The 14,485-nt window shown below is 35.3% G+C and overlaps 1 protein-coding gene across 1 annotated transcript; it reads right to left on the bottom strand.

Annotated features, from left to right (window-relative positions):
• Positions 1-1,209: 1,209 nt before the first annotated feature.
• LOC107813673 (phospholipase A1-II 1-like) lies at positions 1,210-3,181 on the bottom strand. Its single transcript, XM_016638960.2, has 2 exons — positions 2,487-3,181; positions 1,210-2,140 (listed from the first exon to the last, which is right to left on the bottom strand). Exons 1-2 carry the CDS (start codon positions 3,075-3,077, stop codon positions 1,520-1,522), a joined length of 1,212 nt encoding a protein of 403 aa, XP_016494446.1. The 5' UTR covers positions 3,078-3,181; the 3' UTR covers positions 1,210-1,519.
• Positions 3,182-14,485: the final 11,304 nt, after the last annotated feature.

Below are 14,485 nucleotides of genomic sequence, written 5' to 3'. Positions count from 1 at the left end.
AATATAGTAATTTACAAATAAATACACAAGAAGCGATTGGGAACTACTAGTTCCAAAGAAACAGTATCCAGAATAATACTACTCAATTACATGCATGTGTGGAGAAAAATTCTTCAAAACTCCTTTTTCTTTCTAAAGAAAACTCTTTTTCCTTGCTTTAATTTGTTTTACTGGTCACCACTTGGAGGTTATGAATCATATATATGCCACCCTTCTGGCCGCTACTTGTTTGGAAGATAAAACGATAAACAAGGAAATTTAAATAAGAACCGTTGTATAACATGACCGTCATAGATTCACTAAAAAATATTATCTGAGTCCAGTTGTATGTGCTAACAGTTGTAATATTGCCCCCCTATTAACACCGCACCGACTTGTTATTTAAACCTAAGTTAGCAAGCTATCACATTATTCTTATTCCTTTAATTATTTGTTGGGTACATTATTACTTGGGGTAGTTTATCACTTTTTTTTACGGCAAATGGCCAAATATATCCTTGTATTATCAGAAAAGATTTAAACGTACCCTCGTTATACTTCAGGTCCAAATATACCCTTGCCGTAATACTATTGGTTCAAATATACCCTTTTTCTCTTAAGTTTGTCCAACATGGACATCCAATCATACGTTACACTGATATTTGATGAGGTGGATGTCACCTCAGCATTCCTAATCCATATATAAAGGATTAAAATTTGAAATACAATATTTTTCATGGTAGCGGTAATGGTGGCAATAGCGGTGGAGGGAAAGAAAATTTTAATGGTGGAAAAAAAAATAGAAAGGAGGGGTAAAATGGGTTAGGGGTGCTAAGGTGACAAGCCATTTGGCATCCATCTCATCAAATGTAAGTGTCACGTAGGATTGATTGTCTACTTTGGACAAGTTTAACGGAAAAGGGGTATATTTGAACCAATAGTATAACGACAGGGATATATATGAACTTAAAGTATAACAAGGGTACATTTAAACCTTTTCTGATAGTACAGATATTTGACCCTTTTCCGTTTTTTTTTAACCACTTTCCTACTCATCTCTCAGAGCATCAATCTTGGTCACACCTAGAGATTTTCTTCCTCATTTTTGTATCGATTCTTTTCAATGAAAACGCTATAACACGAATGCATTATCTAACTCAGGAAAAATGTAAGTTCGAAACGAGTTGTAATCTAGAACACAAATTCACACGTTCTAAGACAAAAGCTCTTGTTATTATATTATTTATTTATTGTATTTTGGAAAACGAAAAATAAAAAGAAAAATTGAGAAAGCCCAAACTGAGATCCTTTAAATGGTATCTCCTTGAAAGAACAACCTATTTATGATTCCTTCATTTGGATTTCATTTATACTCTGTTTCTCTAAGGTTCTTTTAAGAGTAGGAGACAAGAAAGAGGAGAAAACGATTAAGTGTTTTAGGGAAGAAATTTGCTGGTTGATAAGAGTAACTTAACAGTAGTAACATAATAGAGAATAATGAACCAAACTTCATAATATTTGAACACAAATTAAAGCCCTTTCAAAGTTCATAGTCCTCACGATCCATGAGAACCCAAGATCTATCTGCCCGTTGAACCATTCCATTATTCTTTTCAACCCACCAGTTCGCAGGCACACCATATTCTACCTTCAATGCATCCATGGATTTGTTAACAAGAGCGATATCTCGATTCACTTCTAGTTTAAACTCTCCCAAAAGTTCTCCTGGTAATATTCCTACACCTTGAGTGCCAGCAACTCCATGCATATACGCCTCCAAATTATGCCAAGTGAGTATGTTTCCTGGAGACTTCACGTAATCGGATTTGGCTGTGTCAATTACTAGTACCTGGCCAACGTCTATATAGCCAATGGGTGGATATTTCGGAACAATATCTAATAGATTATCAATTCTCAAAATATGAAGATTTTTCAGTTTGGAAAAAGCTGCCCTGAAATTGAGATCCCCAACGTTGGGGCTTGCGAATACAAAAGCTGTCACTGGGAATTCCTTGCCATTGCTTTTTTTGTTGATTCCGTTGTAAACAATGTCAACTGCGTTTAAGGTTGCAAGTGCTGCACCTAGGCTGTGTCCAGTTACTGTTATGCTAACTTTTTCATTCTTATACTTCTCCACCAATCTTTTCACTTCTTCCAGGACCTACAATCAAGATTTAGCATAATATAGATTATTTGATGCTGAAAAAAAAACAGAGAAGAAGGAAGTTTTTATGATTTTTAGCTTTGCATTCATTGTACTATTAAAATTATGGGGTTAAATCTATCGTTTGTTAAAATTTTAGTAGGTTTCTATATATAAATTCATCCTCCGTATCAAAAGTTACGGGTTCAGTTGAATCCGTAGCTGAAAGGCTACCTTCGCCCAGCTTGTGGGTAAGATGTTAATCAAAATAAAAGTCATGTAGCATTACTATAATAGTCAAATATAACAATTAATTAGCTGAAACTATTATCGACCAACAAGGGAAGAGAATGCATGTACATACCTGGTCTCTAGCACTGGCCTTGTTAAATGGTGATCGTGGATCATCTGATGTATACACACTGTTCCATCCTTGATGCACCAAAGGTTTGAGCAAAGGCAATATAGAATTCCCAGCACCAAAAACTTTGGGTGCTGGGACTAATAAAAACTGAAGATCATTAACCCATTCCAATGTTCTAATTGTTCCTCTCCATGCAATAACAATGTCCCTCCTCCCTAATACAGCCTTACCCTTATCTGTGGCCACAGCTACAAATCCCATAAAATTTGATTCCTTACTCCATGCTTCCCTTGACCATGACCTTATCATAAACGCCTCGGGAAGCGGAAAGGATGATGTCGCGTAAAAATATTTAGTTATGTGATACATTTCTGGATCCAACCCGACCCTCTTAAAGAGGTTTTCCTTCGAGTACCTGCTACTTCCCGCATATTTTGATGCTCTTTCTGAAATAAAGGTATCGTAAGTAGCTTGAGCTAATTCTCCATATTGAATGATATATTTTCGAAGATTAAAATCCAGAGGGTTTAATAACCCTTTCCAATTCTCCTTGCCACTAAGTTGTTCCCAGTTTTCAGCTATGCTAGTCATGCTTATTCACTCAGACTCTCTCTTCACTTTTTTTCCTTCTTTGTTTTCTTTTCTTTTCTCTTGCTACTTACCTCTAGATATGTTTCTATATTACGCATTAGAAACCCTGATTTATAGTGAAGAGATCATCTTTTTATAATGTTTCTCATGGAACGTGCTTTCAATATTTTAGTCTAAAGAAGATCATCATGATCTGTGTCAGATTAATTAAAAATGAGTGTAGATCCGTCCATGTTATAAAATGATCATATTTCTGACCAAGAAAAAATAAACTACAATGAAAACACTCAAGGAATCTTAGGGTGTTCCGGTTATAAAATGCTTGTATTTCCTAAATTATTGAATTGGGTTAAGCCGTGTTTAATAATTTGACATAACTACTTTAATTAACTTGATAATTATCATTTTTCAAGCCTGCCGCTCACATGGCTCTCCAAGATTGTTGTTAGGGCAAAAGGCACTTGAAAATCTTATAAGTAATTAAAGCACGTGGGAATTAATTGCTGAGTCAATGGCATTATTAGTACGTCTTAATGGGCTCGACGTGTTCAACTTTTATTTTTTTATTTTCTTTATTTTTTTTGGTTGCATGTTTAACATTTTATTATTGGTTTTTCCAAAGTGGAGTTCCCAGTGAAAACTCAAATTTATTGGTTCAGGAAGCTAGGAGTACATCATTTCCTTGGGAATACCATCCCCATATTTATCAATTTCCCATCATGTTTCAGAAGGTTCTGGGTACTTTTTTTTTATCTTTATATAAATAGTTGGTGAAATTCAATATTAATTTTTAAAATCAGTACATAAATTATATGATAATTATATACGATTATATATATATATATTTCAGCTATTTAAATTTAAGCACTTGAATAAACGGATATTGAAGTTAATTCTTCTGCTTTTCTTTTTTGGTTTACCGTAGCTCTTTCTTGCTTTCTTCTGTCATATATATATATATATATATATATATATATATATTAGCAAATTACAGTTGTTAGTTCCGCACCAATCTGTCTTTGTTAACAGAACTTGCTATTCAAGACCGACAGTAATTTAGAGCTTACACTTAATCTGTGAATCGGCTCTAAACTTTTCTAATTTTTTTTATATTAATTTTTTATTTTCTCCTCATCTTCTTTCCTAGTTATTATGTTTCAAAATTAACTTTCCTTTTCAATGTTATCAAATAGGAGATACATCACTTTGGATCGTTAATATGTTATCTAATTTATTTCATGTATTACTCGACTGACCACATTGGCTCTCAATTAAATGAAACGTACAAGTTTGGTTTCTGAAACTAAAGGAAGCTAATATATTTAATCGATATAGTTGTTATAACATAAGCAGGCTCATGGCATTGCTTGTCTTGTCGCTTAATTCCTCTATATTCGTAGTCATCCTAGCCCATTATAACATGCATAAACCAAAAGTTAATTTGATATCGCCAATAGAAAGGCACCTATTGACATCTGAAAATCGTTGAAGATTGTCGTTTTGAGAAAAAATACGGTCTGATCTATAATACGCGGTATTTATTGACTAGTACCATACAAGGTGTAGACATGTGATTTTTGACCCTCCCCGAAATTTCACCCATTTTAGCGTAAAATATTTAGTTTAGGCCTAACCTCGATATTTTAAATAGTTGTGAATCTTTTACTTTATTTCGTCACAAAAAAATAAAATATACAAAATTATTTTAGTTTACGTATCTTTCATAAATTTAAATAAAAAATATACAAAAATAGTACCTTATTTTTATTTTTATATATAATCTTGAAAACACAAAAATAGTTTCATTATTTAATATAGTTTAGTTTAATTAATTAAGATTAGTTTTATATTTTTATATTATAATTGTATATAATTTTAGAAAGAGGAATTAGTTTTGGGTTGGTTTACCCCGTCTTTATGAATCTTGTGATCCATTTATTTTAGTCTTTGACCCGATTCCCAAGCCCATAATTCCTAGGTACATACCCTATAACCTAAATAACCCTATAAAACAAACAAGACCTAGACCTAGCTAAAAAAAAAAAAAGACCCTCACACCCACACCTCATTTTCTCACCACCTACTTCCATAATCATCATTGTTTTGAGATTTTAACGTCTTCAATTAGTCCATCTTCATTCATCAAATTTTCAGCTCATAAAGACTACTATCAATTTCAACAATATACTCCTTTTCCTTTATCCGGAGGGCGTTGGACTCGAGAAGGGGAACGAAAAAGAGAACAAAAAATAGAAGAAAACAAAAACAGAAAAAAGGGACGAAAGAGCTGGGGGAATCATCACACAAATACAGAGACTGCGAGCGTTCAGAAATCGGTCGTAACCCCCAAAAACGAAGTCAGCCTTCAAACTCCATAAACACGGTAGTTTGGTCTTCTTCACTGTCAAAATTCGAGTTTCTCCGGCAAGTTCGAAGTCCTTTGAGGTTCTCACTCGCAGCTCCGGTCCGTCGGTCTCGGCATTGAAATTTGGTTTCAAGTTTTAGAGTTTGTTTCAAATTGCAAATTTCTTGTCTTCAATTTGTGTTATTAATCTATTTGTGCACGACTTTGTTTAGTATATGTTGATTTAGATTTACTTATCTGTTTTGATTTGATAAAGATTATTTGCACGAAATATACTGCTGCATACTATTAAATTAACCATGTATTGCTTAGGTGATGATTGTGTTGGCTTGTTCTGATTTAGTGGTTTATGGCTGAGGTGTTTTTCTTAAGAGTTCATTATTTTGCTACAGTGATTTTGGAAAGTTGTTTAAATAACTTAATATGTTTGTATCGCTAGTGAGTTTTGTGGATTTCTAGTTGTAATTTCACTGGTAGTGTGGGTCGGAAAGAATTTGATTAATAATGAACGCTCCATAATTGATAATTCCAAATATCTCATTTTTCACAATTTCCTCCATAACTCATGACCTTACAACAATCTCAAAAGATTAGAGAAATCATTAAGTGCGTAGTTGTTTTAGGCGCGTAATTTAAATTACTTTTTTTAAATTTGGGTGTGCATTTATGTGATCCAAATCCAAATATCAACAACGTTGGATAAAATGTGTCGCGGATTGCGGGTGCATTTATGTGACGTAGTTCAAGACGTGTTTTAGATGACGTTGAATCTTTCTTACAAAAAATAATTAAATAAAAGCGGTTATGAAGATAAAATTGAATCATAGGCTAAAATATGTATTAAAATCAGATAATAGGCCAATTATGATAGTTTAAGCGACCGTGCTAGAACCACGGAATCCAGGGGTGCCTAACACCTTCCCTCGGGTTAACAGAATTTCTTATTCAGAATTTCTGGTTCGCAGACTTCAAAAGGAAAGTCGAATTTTCCTCGATTTGGGATTTTAAAATAAACCGGTGATTTGGGACACCAGAAAATAAATCATCCCAAGTGGCGACTCTGAACAAAAATTGAATAAATAATCCTATTTCGAATAATGTCACTTTAATTGGAAAAAGTCCCTTATATCCCCTCGGGGTGTAAAAAGGAGGTGTGACAGCTCTATCTCTGGTTCAGGGTTCAGAATTTGAGCTTAGATGAATTATTATATTTGGCTTTATTTATTATCTGATTTTATTACATGTTTGAGCCTAATGTGCTAAATGTTGCTTTTTACCGTTTTGATATTATCTGAACTGTATATATAAACTGCTACGAAACCCCTCTCTTTTCTCTCCCGAGGAGTGCATGTTGGTCGTGACTTCTTTCTGTTAGTGCCATATCCCAAATAGAACAAGGTTCGGACAAGTTGTAAAGCCGGATGATCTTTTGGTTACCGGTACGCTGCCCCCCTCAGCTCGAGTTGTCCGCTCGGGTAAGCCAGGTCTAGAACAATATACCCAGGTTTTAAACCTAGAATAACGCAGCCTCATGCCGGATCCCTAGTAGGAACGTTTGTTTGCATCATGTGCATTTGACTTTGGAGACTCATCACAGGGGTTGGGTCTGTCTAGGACAGGTGTACTCGAAATGAAAAGACCATCCTGATGCATCCTACTTGCTACTTGCACATTCATTTGCTTCGGCTTGCATGCTGACTGGCTTCTAGAATAGGGAAAGAAAGTAAAAAAAAATCGAAAAAAAGAGAAAAGAAAAGAGAGTGAGAGGTAGGTATTTGAATTACTCTGAAATTCTGTTAAAATTTTGAAGAAAAAAAAGTCATTTCAAAATAGGTCATATTTTCTTTTGTTCCGCCAAAACTGGCGAACTACGAGGGTCTGATTCTCGATGTGAGATACGTAGGCAAACCTCATCGGTTCCGGCCCATAATTTTCAAAAAATCCAAAAATATTTTCCATTACTTGCTTCTTTAGAAAGTCTTTCTTTTCGACCCTAATTGTTTTTTTTAAAAAAAATATACAAAAATATTTTCTTTTAATTTCTTCCAAAAATTCAAAAATATTTTCATTCTTCTTTTAAAATTGAAAAGAAAATTCAAAATTCAAAAATATTTTCTTTTTTTAGAAGCATTTCTTTTATAAATTCAAAATAAAATTCAAAAAAAAAACTTTCTTCTTTAGAAGTCTTTCTTTGCAAAAATGCTGAAGAAAAATCAAAATCCAAAAATATTTCCTTTCTTCTTTATAAGTCTTTCTTTTGAAAAAATAAAATAAAAATTAAAAAAAAATAGTTTATTTACTTTATTCACGATCTTCCCGAACTACGCAAGATCTGATTCGTGTTCACACATGATACGTAGGCAACCCACATTAGGTTCGATCAACCATTAAAAAAAAAATTAAAAAAAAAATTAAAAACAAAAATGAAAAAATGTTGATAATAATAAGGACCGACTGAGTCCATTCTAGCATATTTTGTTTTGAATTGTGAAGAAAGTTGAGGTGGTCGGTTTGTGGTAAGCTGGAAACACAAGATCCAAGGAAAAATGATAATTGACATCGAAACTATTACAAGTGCTCAAGAGACTCAGGGTCAGAGGGTTCAACAAGAGTCTACTGTGTTTGAGAAAAATAGAATACTGAAACAGAGAAATGACCGAAATGTATCAAGCATGGGCCAGTGGTCAAGGACAGCCTCGTCATGAGTCACCATTTGCTACACAGCAAGAGCAATACCACTCTCCTGAGTACCACTCGTACTCGTTTGATCTTCCTGCAAACATTGAGAAGCCTGCGCGAAAGATGGTACAAGAAGAAATGAACCAAAGAGCGAAAAACTTAGAATAACGGTTGAAAAACATGCAAGGGTTGGCAGGTCAAAAGAGTGTTGCCTTCAAAGATCTATGTATGTTCCCCGATGTCCACTTGCCGCCTGGTTTCAAGACTCCCAAATTTGAAAAGTATGATGGACATGGAGATCCCATAGCCCACCTGAAAAGATATTGCAATCAACTAAGAGGTGCAGGAAGAAATGAAAAATTGCTAATAGCTGATTTTGGGGAAAGCCTTATGGGAGTAGCATCCGAATAGTTTATGAATCAAGACACGTCTCGCTGGTATGTCTAGGATGACATGGCACGGGCCTTTGTCAAATAGTTTCAATACAACATCGACATCGCCCAAAACCGTAATTCCCTTTCAAACCCGAAGAAGAAACCAACTGAAAGTTTCAGGGAATATGCTATTAAATGGAGAGAGCAAGCAGCCAGAGTTAAGCCAGCCATGGATGACCACTGTGAGCACGTGATTTTTGCTTCACGAAAACTACTCCAAAAGAAATCAAAAATAAAACAAAGTTCTCTTGGTGTGCAATTTTTAGGATTTGCGTGGCATTTTTGGATAATTATTTGTGTTTTTGTCCGTAAATGTTTACCTTGTTGTAGTTAATTGAAAAATACAAAAAAAAATAATAATATACATGTTGCATGCATATCTAGGATTTAAGTATGCATTTAAGAATTAATTAAACTATTATTTGGCTCTAAAAGGAAAATCATAAAAATATGCGTTTTGTTCTATTTGTTGTCATTGGTTGATTTTTATTTGAAGGTTTTAATTTGTGTGTTAATTGTTGTAAGTGTTAATTAATATTTGTGTAGTTTTATTTTTGATTTTACAAATTAATTAGGAATTGTGTTTAAATTAGAAAATTAAAGAAGGAAAAGGAAAAGAGTTCAAAAAATATGAAGAAATGCAGACTGGGCCAGTTTTTAAAAGAGAAGTCAGGCCCAAAAACACACCCCATGCCCAGGTCCAATCCAACCCGTCTCCAGCCTCTATCAAACGACGCCGTTTCAAGCGTCTCAATCTGGACCGTTGATCTCAGATGATCAAACGGTCCCAAAGCTGTGACCAAACCCGACCCCTGACCCATTACCCGGTTAAGCCCGATCCCCCTGTTTAAACCAAACGACACCGTGTAGTTTAACCCCTTTTATCCTGGCCGTTGATCTTAATTGATCTAACGGCTAAGATCGAAACAACCCCTCCGTATATAAGCCCAAATCCTTACCCCACACCCCCAAAGCCATACCCCCCCTTTCACCTTCGTCTCTGAACGTCAGAGACCAGATATGTCTGCCACCTCTAGTCACCGTACACCGCCCACCGGAAATCGCCTCACGGCGGTTCCGGTGGTCCAAACGACCCAAAAATTACACCATAGCTTCCTCATGACATCCTCTTTCCAAATCTGGTATTAGTTTCCCTTGAATCCATACCCAATGTCTCGAATCTTCAATCAAAGAGTCCGTCTGAGACCTCACTTGTTCCGATGACTACCAAATTAACACCCCTAAGCCATCTGACCACCCTCATTACAGATCCAGTACCCGTTGGCTTCGAATCTTCCTGAAACTCCTCGAAGATTCGAGCCAAACATGAACCTACCCCGATCAGTTCCAAATTCGTACCAGGTGACCCCCAGACCGCCCTCATACCATAAATGATTTTGGTTCCATTCAAATCTGCTTAGAAACGTTCGAACCCTAAATCGAAAAACCGGAACCCTAGAAATTCCAAATCATGGAATCCGTCCAAATTAAGTGAGGATTTGGGGTTTAATCGACCTTAATCGAAGTGTTCTTAGTTGAGAACACTTCGACTAAGGTCTGTTCGACCTCAAAGTGTCCAAATCCGATTTCGAGCCTGGGTCCATATAGTTCTGAGGTTCTGAGGTATTTTTCTTTTTCCTTTATTCTGTATTTATGATTTTTATATCTATGTATCTGTTTAGTTTAGTTTTATTGATTTTCCATGCTTTTTCAATTTATCTTCTCATCTCCAATAGACCTTTTTATTTTGTCCAAATCTGTTATTTGTTTATGTTTGCTGTAATTATTATGTGTGTAATCGATTAATAAGTTACGTCGATTAGTTAGTTTCCAGTTAATCCATGATTCTGTCAATAACACTGAAATTACCCGAATTGCCTATTTCTTTGTTGCTAATTTGCTCAGTGTCAGTTGTAATACGTAATCGACTAATTAAGTTTCGTTGATTAGGTCGTTCGTATAGTTTGAATCATTCGGCATTCTGTTATTTATAGTTTTCAAATTAGTTATCCGATTAATTCAGATTCTATTTTGATTAGGAGCATTGTTCTGAATCCCTGGAACCTTTATATTTGATGTATTTTTCTTCCTTAAAGTACTAGCTGAATTGGTTATAGCTGTAATCAAATCAGTTTTGGGTTAATTGTTAGTTAAACAGATTTCAGAATTAAGATTTTAATACAGTTGAATAGTTGTATTAGGAGGCAGTAATTTTAAGGGATTTTCAAGGCTGATTTGGGAATGAAACAGTTAGGTTTATATTTTAGTGTTAGTGCTTTGTTAGTGGGGTATTAATTAATAAACTAATGGGGAACCAAAGGGAGTGGGGGGGGCTGAATTTAAGGAAAAGCTTTCCTTAATGGAATTATAGTGGAAAATTCTGATTTGAATAAGAAAAGGGTCGGGCAGTAAGTTGAAAGGAAGGGCAGATTTGTATAAAAAGGGTGTTGGGGACTGATTTTAAGGAAGAGAGAGTGAGAATTGCAGGAAGAGAACTAAGAAGAAGAGTGAATGAAAACTGAACTTTGAAGAAAGAGAAAACATTCATAGTTCAAGTTAAAAATTTGCTGGATATTATCATCAAAATTCAGTAATTTTAGAGTTGAATAGGCTGAATTTTAAACACCTAAAAGTTTAGTAATTGGAGAAAGTTAAAAGAGAGGGTTGAGAGATAAAACAAAACTGAAAAGTGAAGTTTTTCTTCCACTGTTGAAAAATCAGGACTGATCCTTGCATCTTTGGTATTTCAGAATACATCCTGGTTCTGTTCTAATTGCTGAATATTTCTGGGGTTTAACCTTAGGTTCTAAGTGTTTTTTTGAGCTGTTATTTCCCGATCTGCATTGTTTTGTATTGGTGCTGTTTCATTGAGTATTCTTGGGACTCCACTGTTGGTTTTAAAATCTGTCACTGAGTTGTTCTGTTATACTGCTGTTGCTGTTTTGCTGTTGCTGATCTTCCTTTTCTCCCATTATAAACATTTCCAGGTACACACTTCTGAAACCATATGTTGATGTAAGCTTAAATTTGAAGCGGAAGTTGAAATGAACTGAGAAATGCACGTTTGCCTGCTGCATAGTATCTATGTTCAAGATGTAGCAATAGGGCAAATGATAGGAAGTTTGTATTTGTTTAGGCTCATTCCAATTGTATTTATTTCATGTGAATTGGAACATACTCGAACTAATGTGGACTGTTAAATCGCATGTTGTTAGACTAATTAAATGTATTTCCATATGTTTAGCAATTTAGTTTGGTTTAGCTGATGATGATAGTATAACGAAGAATCTCAATAGGACTATGTACGTATTCCATTGAATCTTTGGACTGTTCAAACTTGTTATGGCCCGGTCCCGTTTGATTTTAAGATAAACACGTATTTTAGAAAACGTTTCAGATTGCGTCAGTTAGTACCCACGGATTAGCTATTAATGTCATTTCTCTCGTCCTGTTGAGTTCCTTATTTCAACATAGGTTTAATAGTGTAGATGAATAATTGATATCAGCATCGGCTCACCATTTAATGAAGCGACTATTTGATAAGTGGACATGAATGAAGTGTTTAATCTAAATAAATGTATAATGTTGAATTCTAACGCTGTTTGGTAAACGCAATCAGGAAAAGTGGGACTTTTGTCCAAAGAATATATTATATGGCCTGGGTCTTTTGGCAATTGGCGCGTTAGTAGTCAAGCGACCCAGTGTGAGTTTTAAGTTAGGTTGCGGTTCCAGATTGAAAGGTGTCTTTTTTTTGTTTTGTTTAGATATGGACTTGAACTTGAAACTCAAATTTTAATATTAACTAATTAGGATTTATTTACTTTTTTTTGAGACAAATAATATAGGAAAATCATAGTTACTTTAGGGTTGACCTTTAAAAATAAATGAGACGAGCCTCGCCAAATAAAACGCAAGCTGCGGGACCCTCAATAAATGGTTAATAATTAATTAGACTTCGGATAGGCCGTTTTAGCAAGATTTCACGGCCTTCTCAAAAATAATAATGTGCTAGTCGCTTTAGGTGAGCCTTTTAATAATTTACTTTCTTAAATACGGGTGTACATTGATGTGACCCAAATCCAAATCTCAACGAAGCCGAAGTATGTCGACGACCACGGGTGCATTGATTGTGACGTGGTTCGAGATACATTTTCACAACGTTGCAATTCATTGTAAAATAATAATAATAATAATGAAAGCGTTAAAGAGTTAAAATTTGCGCATAAAAATAATAATAATAATAATAAAAGCGTTAAAGAGCTAAAATTTGCGCATAAATTCAACATGTATAAAATCAGATAAATAAGCTGAATACGACAATTGAGCAACCGTGCTAGAACCACGGAACTCGAGAATGCCTAACACCTTCTCCCGTGTTAACAGAATTCCTTATCCGGATTTCTGATGCGTAGACTGTTAAATAGAGTCAATATTTTCCTCGATTTGGGATTCAACCGGTGACCTAGGACACCATAAATCTCCTAAGTGGCGACTCTGAATCTTTAAATAAAATCCCGTTTCGATTGTCCTTTAATTGGAAAAACTAGAGAGCAAGCAGCTAGAGTTAAGCCACCCATGGACAACCACGAGCTAATCACTGTCTTCATTCACGCTCAAGAGCCAGATTATTTTCAAAACATGATGTCCGCAGTGGGCAAATCCTTCTCGGAAGCAATCAAAATGGGAGAAATGGTAGAGAATGGTCTTAAGACAGGAAAAATTATAAGTTAAGCAGTTCTTAAAGCCACAACTCAGGCTGTCCAGGTTGAATCTAATAATTTCAGTGGCACAAATGAGAAGCACGAAGAAATCATGATGACATCAGGGTCGAAAAGAGGTTCTAGGAGAGCATCTCGAATGTATAAGCAACCTCATCAGGTTTCCCATGATTCCCCTGAATACTATTATCCACTTGTACCTCAGTATGTTTATCGGCCACCAAGACGCCCCAGAAGGTGAGCACCAGCACCGCAAAATCTCCACCAGCCTCCACAAAATTTTCAAATGCCCTATAACCCACATCCAAGCCATAGGTATAGAAGGGAACAAAGGTTGAAAGATAATTTTATACCAATAGGAGAGTCCTATGCAAACTTGTTTGAGAAATTAAAGCAGTATGACATGATTGCACCTATTCCTTCAAATCATGTGGACCTCCATGTAAGAAGCTTTGACCCAACTAAAAGGAGTGAATACCATTCCAATGTCCAGGGGCACAATGTTGAAAGCTGTTGGGATTTGAAAAGAGAAATAGAAAGGATGATCCAGGAAAACCTGATTGTGATCCAAGACAGTGACACCCAGAATATCGTGCAGAATTCTTTACCTGCACATCATGATGCACACTTTGTGGGGATGATGCCTAGTGACATGGAGTATGAGAATCCTCTCGGGAACTTGCTAACTGAAGTTAATGATGTTGAAATTGGAGAAGGCTCTGTTGATTCTAATGAGCAAATTTGTGGCTAAATGTCAAGCCTAGCAATTGAAAAGTCATTCCCTCCTCACTAGGAAGGAATCTTGGTAGCTTGTTTTGATGTTTTTTCTATTATCTAGGTTATTTCAGGGTTGTGATCTAGATTTTATTTGTTTTATTGAGTCAAACCCTTCTATCCCTCTATTTTGTTTGTGTGAGTCTTGTCTGTCTGTTCTGTTGCTATTTTCATTATTTGGGTTATTTTAGGGTTGTAACTCGTATTTTGGGTTGCTTGTTTAGTTGTAAAACCCTTTCATCCTTTACTCAATAAAATACAGTTTGTCCTTTTGTGTCATTCTGTTCCTAGTTATTTTGTCACTAGTTCTAATGACATGACATGACATGCATGCGGAAATTTTGGCCAGATCTTAGGAACTGATTTAATCTGGAATTGGATAACTAAAAAAACAAAAAAATACATTCGAGGATGAATAAAGAGTTGGAATACTTTAGA

This window comes from Nicotiana tabacum, chromosome 3 (genome assembly GCF_000715075.1).
Source record: "Nicotiana tabacum cultivar K326 chromosome 3, ASM71507v2, whole genome shotgun sequence".
In the NCBI taxonomy this organism is placed as follows: domain Eukaryota; kingdom Viridiplantae; phylum Streptophyta; class Magnoliopsida; order Solanales; family Solanaceae; genus Nicotiana; species Nicotiana tabacum.
The sequence above is the reverse complement of the archived record's forward strand: the minus strand, read 5'-3'. Positions and strand labels throughout refer to the sequence as shown.

Excerpts from the sequence above, each read along its gene's own strand:
- LOC107813673 (XM_016638960.2), bottom strand. The coding sequence starts at position 3,077 with ATGACTAGCATAGCTGAAAACTGGGAACAACTTAGTGGCAAGGAGAAT. Across the intron at positions 2,141-2,486 it reads AGGCCAGTGCTAGAGACCAG|GTCCTGGAAGAAGTGAAAAG; the intron begins GTATGTACATGC and ends TCTTGATTGTAG.